The 17,970-nt window shown below is 41.6% G+C and overlaps 1 protein-coding gene across 3 annotated transcripts in view; it reads left to right on the forward strand.

Moving 5' to 3' along the window:
- The window catches only part of PEPD (peptidase D), a 209,693-nt gene that overhangs the window by 147,355 nt on the left and 44,368 nt on the right, over positions 1-17,970 (forward strand). For all 3 annotated transcript variants that reach the window (XM_071440236.1, XM_071440233.1, XM_071440234.1), the window contains one exon: positions 4,290-4,367. In XM_071440236.1, coding sequence (XP_071296337.1) covers positions 4,290-4,367 — 78 coding nt within the window. The remainder of the gene's footprint in view (positions 1-4,289; positions 4,368-17,970) is intronic.

Genomic DNA, 17,970 nt, shown 5'->3' on the forward strand with positions numbered 1-17,970 from the left:
TTTGCTAGTAATCAGAATCTCTTGCTACATTTTGCATTCTCAGTGGTGGTAATTTGCAGCTCTTCTGCTGCTTTGTGCAATTCTTTCTGGAACAAACATGTCTTTGACACCAGTTAGAAGCAAGTTATTAAAGGAATAAAAATGGATACACAGGAACCTCTTGGAGGATTTTTCAGGTTGGCTGCCTGAATGTGAGCATTGGCATCCTCATGTGTGGTGATTGTCAGAGGTGCTGACCAAAAGAAGGCAGGAAAGCCATTGATCCTCACCTGCCACAGCATTTCATCATAAACTGCAACTTGGCACTCCAGTGCTAGACCTTGCAACTGTTGCCTCTTGGAAAAGAAGGAAGCAGCTTCTACATGAAGGCTCATTTGCTTTCATTTGCTTGAGTGATAAAATTCTGGAATGTTCTGCCCGGGGAGGTGGGGGAGTCCCCATGCCTGGGTGTGTTTAACAAAGCCTGGATGTGGCACTGGGTGCCAGGGTTTAGGTGAGGTGTTGGGGCTGGGTTGGACTCCATGCTCTTGAAGGTCTCTTCCAACCTGGTCATTCTGTAAATTCTGTGCTTTGCCAGTGGCTTGGGGTTTTATTTGACTTGTTTTAAGGCTACCTTGAAAGGCTTACTGAATCAGTGTGAGCAATTTCTGGCTAACTGTAGCATTTACCTTGTGGGTACACATCATTTCTGCAGCATTGCTCCAGAAGCATCTTCCTGCCTTCATCTCAGGACAGGGGTAAAGATGCAGCCTGCAGGGGAGATTGGATGTCCTCTTAGCAGGATCCCACTGGAGGTTTCCATATGTCCGTCTTAATTTGGGTCAGTAGTGCATGTCTGAGTCAAGCTCTCCCACTCATCCTCAGCTGCAGGGCCTGCTCAGAGCCAGGGGTCAGTCCTTCAGTGCACATGCTGGTTTTGTTTTGGGGGAAAAGCACTTGGGGAGCTTTCAAGAGCACGTTGGCTCTGCCTGGTTGCTAATGGGTGGTGAGCCCAGGGTGTCTGCCCAGAGCCAGCCAGGGGAGCAGACCTTCTCATGCCAATAAATCCCTGAAATGCAGATGGTGTGCAGATCTGGTCTTCAGCACCAACTGTGCTCTCTGTGCTGTGATCCCCTGTGTGTGACAGAGCCAAGATGTGCCTGACAGATCAGGAGCCTCCAATGCCAAGAAAGATTGTGCCTGCTTAACGCTTCACCAACGGTGCTGAAAAACAGATCCTTCATGCAGCTCCCCTCACAGTTGGTGCTGAGCCTCACAGAAATATTTTGTAAACTAAAACCTTTACACTAAAATGTGCAAAAGAAACCCCTCATCTTTGTATTTGCAATGTGTTTTGTTGAAAGCATTTGTGCAGTTGTCAAATTTGAGTATATGATTTATTTATGCACTGGTATGGTGTTTGTCATTGAGGGTGCCAGCACATCTTGGTAAGTAAATGAGCTGTCTGCAAATCCATAAGCATGGACTCATGCCCTTAAGGTTCATGATAGTTAAAAAAAAAATAAATATATATATATATATAAAACATGCATATATATATAACATGCACATATCTATATTTATATATATAGATTTATATATATAGATTTATTTATTTATATATAAATATATGCATGTGCTGTTTGATTTTCCTACTTTATCCCCAGTATTGGAGGGAGATAAGGAATAGTATCTGCAGCTGAAATCCTGGCAAACTGCTGTGGAGTATGGGTGTGCATGCCAGCTGTTGAGATGGAGACAATACAAAGCAACACACCCCTTTTTCAGAAGGCTTCAAGCTGTTTTTATTCTAGCATGCATGCTTTTTATGCATTCTTTCAAAGCTCATAAGTTTACACTTTACTCATTGGTCAGAAGAGATAAAAAAGTGCTTACTGGAATAGGCAGTTGCAGGTTTCTCTTATTTATCCTTTTTTCTGTCTTGGTTTCTATGTCAATGACCTTGATAGAAAATTCTTTCAGGGGTAAGCATGGATCCTCTCATCAAACTTCTCTCTGGCTCACAGAAGTCTCTGTAAAATCTCTTCCACAGTTGGTGCTTTTTATTGTTTTCTGTGTTTTTCCTTAAACACCAAGCAGTGTTATGCAAGGTCATTCCATTACTTCCACATGCCATCCTCCCAAGGTTTTAGCCCTGCAGGTGGGAAGCAGCTCCTGATGCAGGGGTGCTGCTGACAGAGCAGGGCAGGGGCAGGAGCTCTGCTCCCCTGTCCCCTGCTGGGAGAGCTCAGCTGGAGCACAGCTCCCACTGCTCACCCTGCCTGCCACAGACACCTTTGCTTTCCATTGCACTCCATTGCTCTACTACAGATCTTTTCTTCAGATAGAGCAAACTAATTTTGAAAGTGTCCTGGTGTGGAAAATATTCCAACAGTGCCCAGGAGACAGAACATCTCAGGAAGAAGTTTATATCTGTCTTCATCTTGTATACAGGGTTTCTGGGTCCATTTTTAGCTATCTGCACAGCTGCAGAGGTTCTCAAGTCCAGCATGCAGCAAGGAAAAAGCAGCCAGCCAGTTGTGAAACTGTGCTAAGCCATTGGACCAGCATCACAAAATGAATGTGTTGCAGCCTTGTTCTTAGGGCTTTTAACTCTTGATTTAACAACTTTTAACTTTTCTAATTTTTCTGTTTGGAGTGTGTGTAATTTTATGCAGTAAACTTTGTATCAGAAAATCATCCCTGTGATTCTGAAATATCACCTTTCACTGTCTTATTGCATAGTTAAAAATACTTAACAATAAATACTTCCTGTCTTAACACATTCAGGCTGTAAGAGCCCTCTGAGATCATGCAGTCCATCCATTAACCCAGCACTGCCAAGTTCACTGCTGAACTGTGTCCCCAGGTGCCACAGCTACATGCATTATTAAATACTTCCAGGGACACAGTCCAGCCCTTTAGATAGGGAGCCTGCAGAAACCTACTACTTTCTACTCCATAATCATTGTTTATGAAATTATCTGTATGACTGATGATCTGTTAAATATCTAATATCACAAGTACTTAATGTGTCTTGAAGGTAATATCTTTTTGGATACAGTGCATGCTTACTGTTTTTGTAATTGCACACATCAGAAGTCTAAGATGAGAAGTATGTCAGATGTCACATTTACTCCAGACACAACAAAAGATTGATTGAAATTGAGCCTCAGATTCCTGACATCCAAGATACAAAGCTGTTCCAGCACCACAGCTTGAAAGAACCAAATTTGAGCAGGGTGACCAGGGAAAGGTTCTGATTAAAGCTGGAGTACAGACTGGCAGGTGAGCTGGAAGGGCTGGAGAGAAGCTGCAGTAACCCTGTCCCAACATGGGTATTTTTGGATGTGATGTAATTCTTGCAGCTTTGTGAAGAGAAAAAACAAGAGCATCTATCTGAGGAGAGCAGTAAAAGAAAAATAGGTAGAGCTTGAGATCTTTATCAGCCTTTTAAACTGACATTTTATAGACCCAGAGGAATATCAGTAGGCAAGAGAGGATGCCAAGGCCAAATGTAGGTCACTTAGTGGATCATGGAACTTCAGAACAACAGAACAAGTGTCCATCCTTCTCTGGAGCTGTTTCATTCTTGTGAATCAGCAGTTTACTCTGAAAGGTTTCCAGGAATAAATATCTTTTCTTTGTAATGTGATTTTTCAACAGCAGGTAAGAAGAGAGTGACAGTTTTCATCCCTGCTCCTCTGCTGGCATTGTGAGCTGGGAGTGTTCCCCAAGCAGTGCATCCCTGCAGCAGAGCCCAGCTGTGGCCATGCCAGGGGGCAGCTGGAGCTGTTCCCTCAGACAGCTCAATTCCTTCTGTCCCAGTGATTCCTAGAGTGTTTCAAATGTCAGATTTTACTGCAGGGGAAGTTGGTTTGGTTTATGCCTCAGACTGCTTAACCTTGAATAGGGAAAACCAGCACTAAGTAATTAAAAAAAAAAAAAAACAAAAAAAACTCATCAGAAAATAATAAATAGGTATAAATTGAAAAATTACTTGCACATAATTCTTTGCTTTACAGTGTCCTGGACAAAGGAAATGTTGATATGAGCTATGCCATGTTCCTTCTGCAGCCAGGTCCTGCCCTACAGCCAGAGTAGCAGAATTCCTGAGCCATGCCCAACTCTGCTGCACAAGTGCTGGGGTGGCTGCTGCAGCCCCAGCAGGCAGGGACTGGGCCAGCTCTCACAGGCTGCTTTTTATGTGAATGCCTTGATGCTTACAGAATTCCTTCTTATATCACATGAATGTGTATGTTAATGTTTCTTCTTCCACTAATTGTGCTAATTTTCTGTTTGCCCATCAGTGGGGAGAACTCAGCTGTTTTGCACTATGGCCATGCTGGAGCCCCAAATGATAAAACTATTGAAGATGGAGACTTATGGTAAGTAAAGGGTTACTGTTGGTTTGGTATTTTTGTTTTGCTACTGCTGTTTCCATACAGGAAAAAGGATATTTTCCATTCTTAGAAAAAGGATAACTGCATACTGATAAAAAGTCTAAAGCTTTAAAATAAAAGGGAGCTTTGCATGCCAGATTATTCTGGTTTCTTCCAAAGGTCCTGTACATCTGCATCTCCAGTGGAAAGGGAGGAGATACTGTTTCAAACACTTCTGAACCAGAGGCACTTAGAATTGAGTTTAAGAAATTGCTGTATTCTAAGTACAAGGGCAGTTAGAAAATTCATCATTTGAGTTTGCTTTGGAGCTCAGATCCAAACCTCAGCTCTGGTGGTGGAGTGGAGAGTGTTGGCTGATTTTAGAGAATTGCATCAAATTGCAGAATGGATTAGATCTTACAAATGCCTGTGTGCACACAGACACCCCACAAGATCTAGAGATTAAAATGTGTGAAGAGATCAAACACAGGTCAGGGAAGGGTGCTTCTATTCTGTGATGTGCCAAAAACTCCCTATAAAGATTTACTTAGAGTTTAGTGATGTGTAATAATACAGCTGCAAATCCCATAAAGTTTTCTCTATGTGTACTCCATGTCCACATGCTTTGCAGTACCACTGCAGGTGAGAGCAGAGTGAATGGAAGCACCAAATACATTCCCATACATTGAAATACTATTTGTCTATTTGTCTAATGTGTAATATATAAAATCATAACTTTCACACTTCAGCTCCAAAGACATGGGTCAAAAAGCCTTTGTTTATAAAAATGCAAACCTAGTTTTGGAGAAGTTGATCACTGACATGCAGTGGAGGAATTGTATAGAATTATATATTATATTTATGAGGCAAAGGGATTTTTCAGAGAATGTGAATGTGACACATGAGCACCTGCCAGGCTCCAGCCACTGCCCTGCCCTTTGTAGCCTGTGCAGGAGGAGTGTAGGTGTGTATTTTCACAGTGGAATGTAAATACATGAGGAAAAGCAAATTAGTATTATCATTGATAAGCTCAAAACCTATTATGGAAAACAAATTGAATCTCAGAAGTTAAAAAATGTGCCTTGTTGGCTTAAAGTTCCAGGCACATCTTCAGGTGCTGCACAGTGAACTTATGCAATTACAGATAGATAATTTCTTTATAATACTGCAAAAACTTTTTTAAAAGCTTCTTGTACAATAGTTTATGTATTATCTTCATCTGTGGTTAATATCTTACTAAACCCATCAAATACTAAAGTTAATTTATTACAGGGCAATAGTTTTGATTTGAGATTATGTTGTGTTTGAGTAGATAATATGCTAAGAGCATTTCTTGATCAGGAAGGACATACCAACATAAAAGTGTATCAGCTGTGTCATTCAATTAAATTTCAAAAGGAAGGTGTGTGGCATACAGGAAATCTCAGCATGTGTTACTGATAGAAGATATGCTACAGTGCATTATCATATCTCATATTTAAAACTGAGGTCTTTAAATGATGAGGCAGACCTCAGGATGAAGGCTGTGTGCAGGAATCTTTCACTTACAGTCTCCAAGGTCAATTTAGTGGGTGGCTGTAGTCTTAAACCACAAGAGTTCATACAAGACTCTTTGCAAACCCTTCTTTTCTGCAGTACTGCAAAAGTCTTTAAAATATGTTTGGGTTTTATCAGCCTCAGGTATGTCAGTGTCAGGAAACCATAACCTACCACATGCATCAATCACTTCAGGGTTTCAAAACTCCTGAGCAGCACCTGTGCCTCAACAAAGAGAGCAAGGTTTAACAGGGTCTGGAATAAGCTCTTGCTCTTGGTGAAGATGTTTTCAGGTGCAGGTGGTGTCAGCAAGGGCTGCTCCAGATGCAGCAGTGTTTGTTGTATTTGCAGGGTGCCCTGTGGCAGGGAGGAGTGATGGATCTGACTCCATCTTCTCAGAAGGCTGATTTATTATTTTATGATACTATATTATATTAAAGAATGCTAAACTAAACTATACTGAAATACAGAAAGATCCTTACAGAAGGCCAAAAAGATAATAATGAAAACTCCTGACTCTCTCCAGAGTCCTGACACAGCTTGGCCCTGATTGGCCAAAGAGTGAAAACAACTCCCAGCAGAATGCAATGGAACAATCACCTGTGGGTAAACAATCTCCAAACACATTCCCCATGTGAGCACAACACAGGAGAAGCAAATGAGATCAGAATTGGTTTCCTTTTCTCTGAGGCCTCTCAGCTTCCCAGGAGACAAACCCTGGGCAAAGGGATTTTCCAGAGGATGTGAATGTGACACAGGAGCACCTGCCAGGCTCCAGCCACTGCCCTGCCCTGCCCTGGCTGGCACTCACAGAGCAGACTCTGCTCCACTCTGGTTTCTTAGTGTTTATCTCAAGGGAGAATAATACAATAATAAGAAAAAGTGATTTAATTTCTGTAAAGACAATTTAAAAACACACACTCATTTTCCAGAGTTGAAAATAATGATTCAGAAAAAGTGTTGAGGTGTAGCATGCATGAGCAGCATACAAATTCAGAGTGGTTCCACTGTGGGACTTTACAAATGTCTAATTTGGGTGTGGAAGGGTGTGTGTGTGCATACAGAGGAGGCATTAAAATGACAGTGTGCTGATTTGTCTGTGTATATTAGCATTTGTATATTGGCTTTCAATTAAGCTTTTTAATAGCTATGGGGAGCCCTCTGTTGGATAGTCTTAGGAAGCCCTGAACATGGGGAAAAAATAGACTTAATTTTTGATGAAAAAGAGGTAAGAGTATTTCAAGGGTTATTTCTGTTTCTGCCAGCATTTTGGCATAACATTAATCTAATTATTCATAGAGTTGTGTGTAATAGAAGTGGGAGATTGGGTATTTGGTATGATTCTTAATAAATTATTCTGTAGAATTTCATGTCTTTTTCTTAACATTACTTAGTGGATATGAATAACATTCATGGGTTTTGCAGATATGTGCAGCTCAGTTTTTTTATGTACAAAGCAGTGCAGTAAGTATCATAAATAAGTCTACTAAGCACCTGAATATTAAAAAAAACACATTTGGAAAACTAAGGCTTTGCTTGAGTGCATGCATTACTGGCTTTTTAAAAAGTCTAAGTAACAAGGATTTAGTTGTTAAAAGAAGATCATAGGCCAAAATACTTGTGCTATTGCATTTTTATATCTTTATTAAGGCTGTTATTCTGACTTCTTTGTCAAAAGCTGTGGAAGGTTTAGAAAAGCCTGGTTTTATGATGTTTTTTTCTTAAATTAACCTGTATCAAGTGGGTTTATTGCTTCTGTAAGAAGCTGGTATGGAATTGTATCTCTGATAGTGCATCATAATCCACACTTTTTAGAGGTACAGCTTCTGCACTAAAAGATCCCAGTGCGAAACAAAGGGAAATTCTGACATTTCTTGGTAATACACATTGTCTTGCTAAGCAGGGCTATCCTTTTCAATCTGTTAAATATTGAAATAGCTATCTAACACAAAGCACTGTGATTGACAGAGAAAGAAATCAGTATTTTTAGGGAGGTTTAGGTGTTCAGGATACAGATATTTAACTGGTATGGATATTAAAAGCAAATATTGCTATAGCAGCAAGTCGGTGTTTTGTATAAATGATTCATGTACTATAGCATTCTGTGGTGAACATGGAAATTATCAATTTGCTCCAGACCAAACACTTTCCCCAAGCAGGTGTCTGTTGTCTCTGTGGTCAGATAAATGAGTCACCATTGTAGGCACTTGGCCCATTTACTCACTATTAACTTTAAATAACATCTTCTGCTTGGAGTGTAGCAAATCACAGCTGGCAGTGATGATGTATGGCCAGGCTATTCACAAATCCTGATTTTCTTCTGTCATCTCAAAGCTCTGACAGCTTGGATTGGAGCTGAGCCCTGGCCTGAGGTTCACTGCATCCTCTCCAGGTGTTGCATTACTAATTGGATGCCAAGACCCTTTTGTTTCTGTACTGAGGCTGGAACTGCATTTGGTAGTAGGGAAAGTGGAGTCACAAGCTAAATACTTGTTGTAGTTTGCAGTCTCCTGCCTTGCACACAAGAGGCTTCCAGCATTTTGGAAAGCCAAAGGTCTTGCAAAGTTTGGTGAGGAGTAGAATAAAATTGAAAGCTGCTCCTCAAGAGGACAATAACCCAAATAAACTGAAGGAGTAAAGATCTGAGTCCTTGAGGCACAAATCAAGAGCAAATGTGCACCTGGGAGTGGTGCTCAGAGAATGGCAGCCCCATAGGGCTCCTTCTCCTGGGCAAGTGTCTCATGAGCAGCTGGCTTTTGTTCACACTGCAGGAAGATGCTGGGTCAGAATTGGTTCCAGGGCCCTTTGGGAGGTGGGAACTCTGCTTTCAGCTCTCCTAAACTGATCCCTGACTTTAGCTGGAAGTGATGACCTGACCCTGGGAAACAGCATCCAGTTCAGTCAGAGCCAGTGTGCTTCTATGAAAAGAGTTGGCTCAACAAATCAGCATCTGCCATCTGGGAAATGAAAGCTTCCTTAAAAATAATGGAAGAAAATTGCCTGGAGTCCTCCTTTCTGCCCTTGCCCTGCCAGTGTCCCACCATGGCTGGGGAGAGAGGGCAGGGAGGGGACAGCAATGAGCATCAGGAAGGGGCAGGGCAGATGTCTCTGCTCACCCCTGTGGTCTGCTGGCTTGTTCTAGAAACCTGAAGTGTATATTTTATGTTTGGATTTGACAAGTTTCTGAGTAAAATTGGAGTTTATTGCATTTGATTTGCAGCCTGGTGGCTCTGGCAGCCTGGCTTTGTGGTTTCCTGGCATTGCCATGTGCCAAACACATGGCAGGAGTTGATTGTTCTGTTGCAGATCAGCAGGGCTCCTGCAATGTTTGGCAAATAAAAAATATTTCTGTGATCTTAAAATAAACATTGATTCTTCATGATGAGGCTTATACTTAAATAATAGAAATGTAAGAAAATCAGCCTGATTTAACTGAAATCAGATGTAACTGAAATAGGTACAGCTGTTACCTGAAGTGCTTTCCTGCAGGTGTCATGGGTTGCAGGTCTTGGTATTTTTGTGGCATCTGACAAATATACCTCAGTGAAAATTCAGCACTTTGTAAACAATTCTCATAGGCAGGTTCATTGACCTTCAAGCATTTACTGATATTTTGGGGATTAGTAGGTCCATTTTGGCTTTCCAAAATAATGAAAATAATTGTATATTCTGCTAAAAAAACAAACAAAAAAACCCCCAAACGTTTTGAAACATCCTCCTAAGTTACAGTGTTAATGAAGGGCAGACCCTGCTGCTCCCCACCCCAGGGAATACAGGCACTCACCTGGGCTGGGGCAGCTGCAGGGGGATCCTGCTCCTCCCTGGAGCCAGGGCCACAGTGGGATTTATGAACAGGGCTGGGCTGAAAGCATAAATCAGGGGGGCACAACCAGCATCAACTGCTTGGGAAGTGTAGCAGACCTAGGAGAGAATCCATTAACCTTGTATTCACAGTGGGACTATCTATTATTTATAAAATAAAACTAGCTTTTAGAAGTTTAAACAGAAGCAGGTTGGATAATCAGATGATGGCTTTCATTTTATTTGACTGTTTATTTTAACATTCACATAATTGCTTATTGATGACTTCTTTCATTGAAATAATTTCTAGATTTCAGTGACAGCACTGGGCAGAGTACAGTGTCCTTGGTGAAGCAGAATGTCTCTCACTGCTGTTCCCATGATGTGCCATCACTGCTGTGGGTGACACTAAAACAATTTTTACCTGGAGATAGTTTTATTGCATTCAGGTACCAGAAAACTTTGTTAGTGTCACAAAACCAAACACATCTGTCATAAAAGTACAACTTTTGCATAATGTCAAATGATTTAAGTGTGTCTTGCCTGTATCAATAAGCATGGCTATTTCCTGAGTCAAATGACAGAGCTGGGGATATGGAAAACTGTCTGGTACTGCAAAAAGCTTTTATCTGAATGGTTTAACTTTGAGGCAGATTTTTGTTTCTACTTCTTTCCTTAAAGAATATGCACATTTAAATCATCAGCATAATGCTGACAGCAGGGGGCACTAGAAGAAGAGCTGTGCAAAGAAAGGAGCTTTGCCCAGGTTTTCATATTGGCAACATCCTGCACTTGCCAGAGCAAACACCCAGCAGCCCTCTGGGAGCACTGCCTTTACATGCCTGCATCCTGCTCAAGCTGTCAAACTTGGGTTTGTTTCCTTCCATCTGGCACTTGGATGTAGCTTTTGGTGTTTTCTTTGTATTATTATTACCTGTGGTGCTCTCAAAAGATCCTCCTAGCACTCTTCTATTGTCATCTCAGAACCTTTGTTCACCACAAGGAGTTTTTCCTGGCTGCAGGTACAGGTGGTTGGGAAAGGTTGTTCTGGATGAAGCAGAGAGGGAAGATGTTCAGTGTTTGGGGTGTTTGTTTTTAATGGCTGAAAAGGGCCAAAGGACAGGTTTAAGCTCCCTGGAGTGGCTGGTCACTCCAGGGTGTGTGTTAGGGTTAGGTTGGAGATCAGGGCAAGGTTCTGCTTCCCCCAGAGGTGCTGGCACTGCCCAGGCTCCCAGGGAATGGGCACTGGAGGCTGCCAGAGCTCCAGGAGTGCTTGGACACCAGGGATGCCCAGGGGGGATTTTTGGGGGTCTGGGCAGCAACAGGAGCTGCACTGGCTCATCCTTTTGGATCCCTTCCAACTCAGCCCATTCTGTGAAGAATATCACTGGAGAAAGTTGCTTCTTGCAAGAGCCTGCCAGATTCAGTTGTTCATGGCTAAGCCTTCTATCAGCTAAAATAAAAATTACTTTGATGATTTTAATTCTTTGACCTCAAAGCATAATACACAGTTTTCTATAGCAAAAAGATTTGTCAATTCATGTATAATCCATGTGTATTTATCTTTTATATATGCAGACACTATGCATGTGCAATGTACCTATTGCATTGAAACTATATTCACATATTTATTGTAATATTATACAGTTTTATTTGTATAAAATGCACTATTCTCTTCTTTGGAAGAATGACTAAATGTAAGACTTTCTGTGAGTACTGAGCCATTATTTCAGGAAAATATTTTCAGGTTGTCATTCATTTCAGGAAAATATTGGAAAATTTTCAATAAATCAAGGAAAGATTTAGGTGAGCTTGAAAAAGGTATACCAGAAAGGATGGTATCAAAGTTTGCTGTATTTGTTTTCCAAACTTTTTTTTTGAATTCTCAGTATTTTATCAAGTTGTACAATAATATCAACCTAGAACCAGAACTCATTTGTCCAGGTGGGGGCAATATTGTATTTAAAAAGCAGGAGCTGACCCTCTTTTTCCATCAGATAATAGAAGTCTTTCTTTTTCCGACCCAAATCCTTCAGTGTCTGCTATTAAAACCATCTATCCTGTGGTACAAAATATTGTATTTATTACTTCTTGAAAGCACTGTTTGTAAGATCTCAGGATGTTCATGTGTCAGATGTAAATGCTCAACCATTTTATGTGGGTGGGACCAGTATTTTCATTTGGCCTTGTGCACTTTTATGCATTTTGAAGTTCAGTGCTGTAATAATATGCAAAAATTATGGTTAGCTTTAACTTTTCAGTCTGCAGTTTTGAAACAGCTTGTTGGTAGTAATGGTTTTGTTTCTAATAATAATACAAAGTACATTGCTGCTACTTACTGGTTGATTGCAAAATTAACTGGCTATCCATTTCTGAAATAATTCCTTTGGCCTGATTCCTCTGGTTTGATTAATATTTACTGTTTTCATCAAGTGTAGGTATTTTTCATTTTGTTGTACCTATGGACTATATTAATTTTATGCTAATTCAGAAAAATTGAATTTGATTAAAAATAGAGAAATGTATTTGCTAGAATTAACAATAATTTTGCTGTAATTGAATGGCTTCTGTTAGTACTGGTTAATTCAGGCTGTGAGGTTGCTTACTGTCAGAAATAAGAGTAAGCCTATTCACCAAAGCTCAGATCACTAAGTATTAGTAGTGTGTTTGCTGTAACAAATTTTATCTTTCCTTTAAGGGCTGTGTTATGGTCTGCCTTCGAATTTTTGCTGTCTATAATGTGAAATGTCTTTTGTCTTTCACATACATTTCACAATGTATGTGAAATGTCTTTTTAATTGTCAACTGTGAGTTTTATCTGTCATAGCTTTAGCATAGCGTTCCCAGCATATTCTGGACTTGTAATCTACTTTTTGTGGTGGTCTTTAGCACAAACACACTGCAGTGTGATAGAAGTACTCTTGATGGATGTTGCTTGTGCTGGGTAGAATACAGTAGCAAAATCTTTCTCATTGGTGTGGGGAAGTCAATTGGGTAGGTCAAAATGCAATTTTAGTGGGAGTCTGCCTGGCTTTTAAACCACTCCAAGTCCCCAGCACAACCTCTGTGTGCTGGCCCTGAAGCAGAGGTAATTCCCAGCCCTTGTACCAGGTCAGTGTTGGTTCTTCCCTTGTGTCTGTCCAGGGAATGTCGTTCCCCAGGGCAGGGGCACAGGCTGGCAGAGCCTCAGGGGGAGTCCTGCTGCTCTGCTGCTGCTCCACACCAGGGCTCAACTCTGTTCCTAATTGCAGTTGCCTGCAGTCCACTTCAGGTGCTGCCATGAGGAGTGGGTGTTTCCTTCAAACAGCAAAGAAATGTTCCTACAGCAGAACAACCTGCTCAGCTGGGAATAGGCAGCCTCCTTTTTGGAAATACTGGTTGCTACCTTCACTGCTGTGCCCTTGGCTTGAACTCTTGGACATGTCCATGGAAAGGCTAGCAGCTGTCTGCTCAGGGGTTTTTCATTCATTTGTCAGCTTCTGTAGACTATTCTAAAACTCCTGTCTGTTGTGTTCCATTTGAGAACTGATAATTTGGAGGTTGCTTGACCAATCAACAAAAAAACCATAGGCTTTCAAAAAAACTAAGTGAACCTGTGCCATTGGACACTGGCCCAGTTTTCATCATGGAAAGACATTGGAGGTGTTTTACTTTGGTGGGCACATGTGTGTAAGCATGGCCACACACGTAAGGAAACGTGACAATATTTACAGTGAGATCATGAAGTAACATCTGCCCCTTCACCTGTTCAGCTGCTCTCCAGTGGTTGTTTGTCAGGGCAGCACAGGTCAGAGTGCCCAGACACAGCTGCTGGAAGCTAAGGCTTGTGGAAGGGGCTAACAGCAGGGCCTGTTAGCTAAAGGAGCGAGAAGAAGCTGAGAAGTAAGAAGCAGCTGATAAGGAGCTCTCTCCAAGGCTGTAACCAAAGAGACCAAGAGAAGAAAGATAAAAGAACTTTGCAGCTGGATGAAGCATTTTTAGAAAGTTAGTTAAGTCACCATAACTTCTCACCAATAGTATTATGTTGATTTATTGTAGCCAATAGTAAAGATAGAAGAAGCATAAACAGTTGAAAAGTGTATAAAAATCAGCCATGTTCAATAATAAAGTGTTACCAACTGAGACTGCTTGTGGTCTCTGCTTTATGTCATGACCTTCTAGACAGCAACAAAAGCTTGTAGTTCTGAATGCCAGCACCCAAGAATCATGGCCTGGTTTGGAAGTATCAGACTTTTCCAATTCACTTGCAGTACCTTCCACTTCTCAGCAGACATCCAGAAATGGACTGGTTTAGTCAACTGCAGCCATTTAGTGACTTGCAAATGGAGCTGTGCTGTTCTTGCTGTGCTGTCAGGTGAGACACATTCTGGTGAAGAGCCAGTGAGCTTTGCTGCTGTGTTGATTGGGAAGCAGTCAGCTGCCAATACAGGTTTCTCCCTGGATGCTCCCCTCTTTTCCTTGCAGCTCCTCGTTGGAGCAAGTCAGCTGCAGCCATGAATGCCCCAGATACTGCTTTTCCAGTGGGGAGGCTCCTAATGGATGGAAACTAGCCAGAACTTGGGGTTTGCTGCCACCCCTGCTGATTTTTCAGCAAATTATCTCTGCTAAAGAGAAGGAATACTCTGCTAAAGAGAGTGAGTTGAGAGGCTTAGTAAATATGTCTGTTAAAAAGGGATAATAATTAGGGAAGTAAAGACAGAAAAAAGAAATCATCCATTCAGCAAAAAGACAAGTCAGATAGGTGACCCTTCCATCAGAACTTCCCCTGCTCTCTGGCACACTGTCAGCAGGGATCTGGCTGAGGTTTTCAGCTGCCTTCTGCATCTTGTGGAACCCTCTTTGCTCCTTCCCCCAGCCCAGCATGGTGTTCCCAGTACTTGTGATTTGTGTGTAGCCCCTCTGTATCAGAAACATCCCTCTGCTGAAACCCTGAGAATGGCACTTGGAGTGAATTTATCTCTGAACAAGCCAGTCTGAAGATTTTTTGGCTCTTTGCTCTGGGCAAACTTAACATTTTTCAGAAGGCATTAATGCAAACTGCATGGGGATATAAGAGGGCTTATATTTGGTCATGGAAATTGATTGTTTTAGTGCAGAAACTTAAGGATCTCATCTTAGATTTATTCAAGACATAAATGCTGTAAGCAAGGGACTCCTTCTAAGCCTGTGGATGAAAATGGCAATCTTACTAGTGTACATGGGTGTTTACTGAACCAGCTCTTTCATGCAGCTCATTTGGTAAATCCAGTGAGATTTAGGTTTCATTTCCTATGGGAGGAATGGATCTGAAGGTCTGAGAGGCTACAGCCTTTCCTTTTGAACAAGAGGCTTCAACAAAAACTTGATTTCTTGTGAATACTCAGAATCAAATTTCCTACATAAAAAGTATTCTCCAACACTTTTGAAAGGTTATTCTTGACTCCACTGGTGCTGATGACAAAAAGCTGGCTTAAACCAGTGAGCCAAGTCTGGCTTCTGTTGGTTTTCTCTCAGCATCAGGGCTGAAGCAGCAGAGCAGGGGCACAGCACCCACCAGCACACTGCTGCTCTGCTTCTGTGAGCCTGATTCTCTGATTCTCTGATTCTGTGTCCTGTGTGACACTGAGGGGAAACCCTGAGCAGTGCAGGCACCAACACCCACTGAAGCTTTTGTGTTCAGTTGTTTGATTTTCTTTTTTATTTTTAATCCAGCCAGCTCAAACTTTTGTGTGCTACAGCCACTGAAGTCTCTGTAGTTGGAATTGTAGAAATACAGGCAGGCAATCCTCTCTCCTTCAAAATTCAGTGTAGACAGAGATATTTATTTTTATTGCACTCTAACTGAGCAAAGCTTAGCTAGTGGTGGATTTTGTCATCTTCTGTGAGAAGAGTTTGAGACAAAACTCCCATTATCTTTGAGATAGTTTGGGAAAGCCTGTGAAGTGAGACAGTGGTACAAGATGAGCAATGATAAAAAAGTCATGGAGAAGGTAGACAAGATGAAAAGGCAGTTGAGGAGAAAGAGCAAGTGTGGGAGCCCATGGTTTGCTGACTTGCAGCTGGGTGGAGAGCAGCCATGCAGCTGTAAGTGCATTTACCTGGCTGGCCACAGCCTCTCCTTTTGAACAGGAGGCTTCAACCAAAACTTGATTTCTTGTGAATACTCAGAATCAAATTTCCTACATAAAAAGTATTCTCCAACACTTTTGAAAGGTTATTCTTGACTCCACTGGTGCTGATGACAAAAAGATGGCTTAAACCAGTGAGCCAAGTCTGGCTTCAAGACAGAGCCAGTACAAGTTCCTTGTCTGCTGTGTCAGATGGAAGCTGGTAACAGCAAGGCTTTTCTCAAAAAACCTCTTCCTGACCATGGTAGGACTATACACTATGCTGTCCCAATTCTCTCTTGGGGTTTGTGATCTTAGCTTACCTGGTGTTGCTTTTTTAATTGATAAGTCTTGGCTAGTCAAGATGCAAGTGTACAAAAGAGTATGTGTCACTTATCTCTCTGTTTTCTTCCTTGTGATATCATTTACATTAATTCATTCTTGTGGTCTCCTATTAAACCACCCTATTTCCACATCAGCTGGCCTGTTTCCAAAACATATCTCATAGAAATGCTGATACCTAGTTCCCTTAAGCTTGAAATTGCCTTAGAAGTGTTTAACCAAACAAACAGTTGGATTTTGTATGTGAATACTTAAGGATTTAATTGCTGCATGAGGTGTAAAGCACAGAGTGCTCTCTGTGAACTCAGAGCAGAGTATGCTGAGATCACACAGCATAAACCTCCAGCTGGGGATGACTTGCTTTTATGGCAGTAAGAGGAAGACAAAACTGTGTTTACCTTTATTCCTGCTGTCCTAAGCCTGGCTGGCACCAGTTCATCTGTGTGGCTGCTCACAGGTGTGTTGGTTAGTAATGGCTCAAACCCCTAAACCTCAGTAAATGTTGCTGAGTAAAGTGCTTCTGTTTTCACACCTGTTTAACCTGAGCAGTGAGGAGGGCACAGTAAGATAGGGCAATATCAGTTTTCTAATTGCTAGTGTTGCAAACCCAGCCAGGGGAAGGGAAGATTTTGTCCTGAGAACAGACTGGGGAGGAGGTGGGCTGCAGGTGGGTGATGCTCAGTAGGACCCTGGGTTGGGGTGCACTGCACAAGGACATCCACCTGGGTTTCACCCCAGTCATTGCTCTGCCACATGAAGAGCTGCACAAGAGCAATTCTTTTATAACCATCATGAGGAGATCCAGTTCTGAGTGTGCAGATGAAGCAGCTCTGTGGAGCAGGAGGGTGACAGCTTTATGTGTTAGCTCGTGGGAGTAGATGTAGGCTTCCCAAAAAATGCCTGCGAGAGCTTGTCTTTGGGTTGGGTTGGTGCTTGGATCATAACAATTCATCCACATGGCTCAGATATCCCAAATAAAGTATTGCTTCCCATTGTGATATTGGCCATAATTTGCTTCATTGCCTGGCAGTTTCAAATTATTTGACAATAAAAGTGTCAGCAAGCCTATAAAAGTAAAACACATGCTTAAAGGAAGATGATGCTTCATTTTTGAAAAATGGTATACAGTGACTTTATGAAGAAGAGAACTATGACTTTTTATAGTCCACAGTGTTCAAATTTAAAGTGTTACGCAAAGTGTTCATGGTGCTTCACAGGCAAAGGTTAAGAAAGCTAAAATCAATATCAAAATGCATATTATTTTTCTTGGCTTGAAAGCAAAAAATGTAACTATAAATCTGCATTTTGTAGTGCCAATATTCTGTGAAAGTAACACAGCCATGTCTTACTCAGTGTTTTGTTTCAGAGGGAAAGGAGGGGAAAGGAGCTTTTGTGCATCACGTTGTGTTTCAGTTCCAGCATTGACTTACAAACCTGTATTCATTTTAAAATTGACAGGACTTGAACTATTTCCTCCAAACTTCCCTCCTGGGTTCCTGCACGGGGAGCAGAGCCCCAGTTGGGTTGTTCATGGCAGAATGCTGCAGGGACTTGCTGGGAAGGGCTGGGGAGCTGCTGTGAGGAGGGGCATGTCCAGCCAAGCCTTTCTGCAGTGCTGTGGCATGTCACACACATCTCTCCTGCTTTTTGACTATGATACTGGTTTATGTGCAAAATGATTTAAACTTGTGGGTTTATGTTTTTCCCTGTGAAAGTAATTAAATGCTGTTAGTTATTTTTGAAGGTGGTTTATAAAGCAGGCAGAAGGAACCTTGTATTCCAATGCTGTGGGCTAATGTTGGATTACTGGTTCATAACCAAGGCATTCTGTCAGTAGAACAACT

The sequence above is a fragment of the Agelaius tricolor genome, unplaced genomic scaffold (genome assembly GCF_023055355.1).
Source record: "Agelaius tricolor isolate 1412-34295 unplaced genomic scaffold, bAgeTri1.0.p SCAF_15, whole genome shotgun sequence".
Lineage (NCBI taxonomy): Eukaryota > Metazoa > Chordata > Aves > Passeriformes > Icteridae > Agelaius > Agelaius tricolor.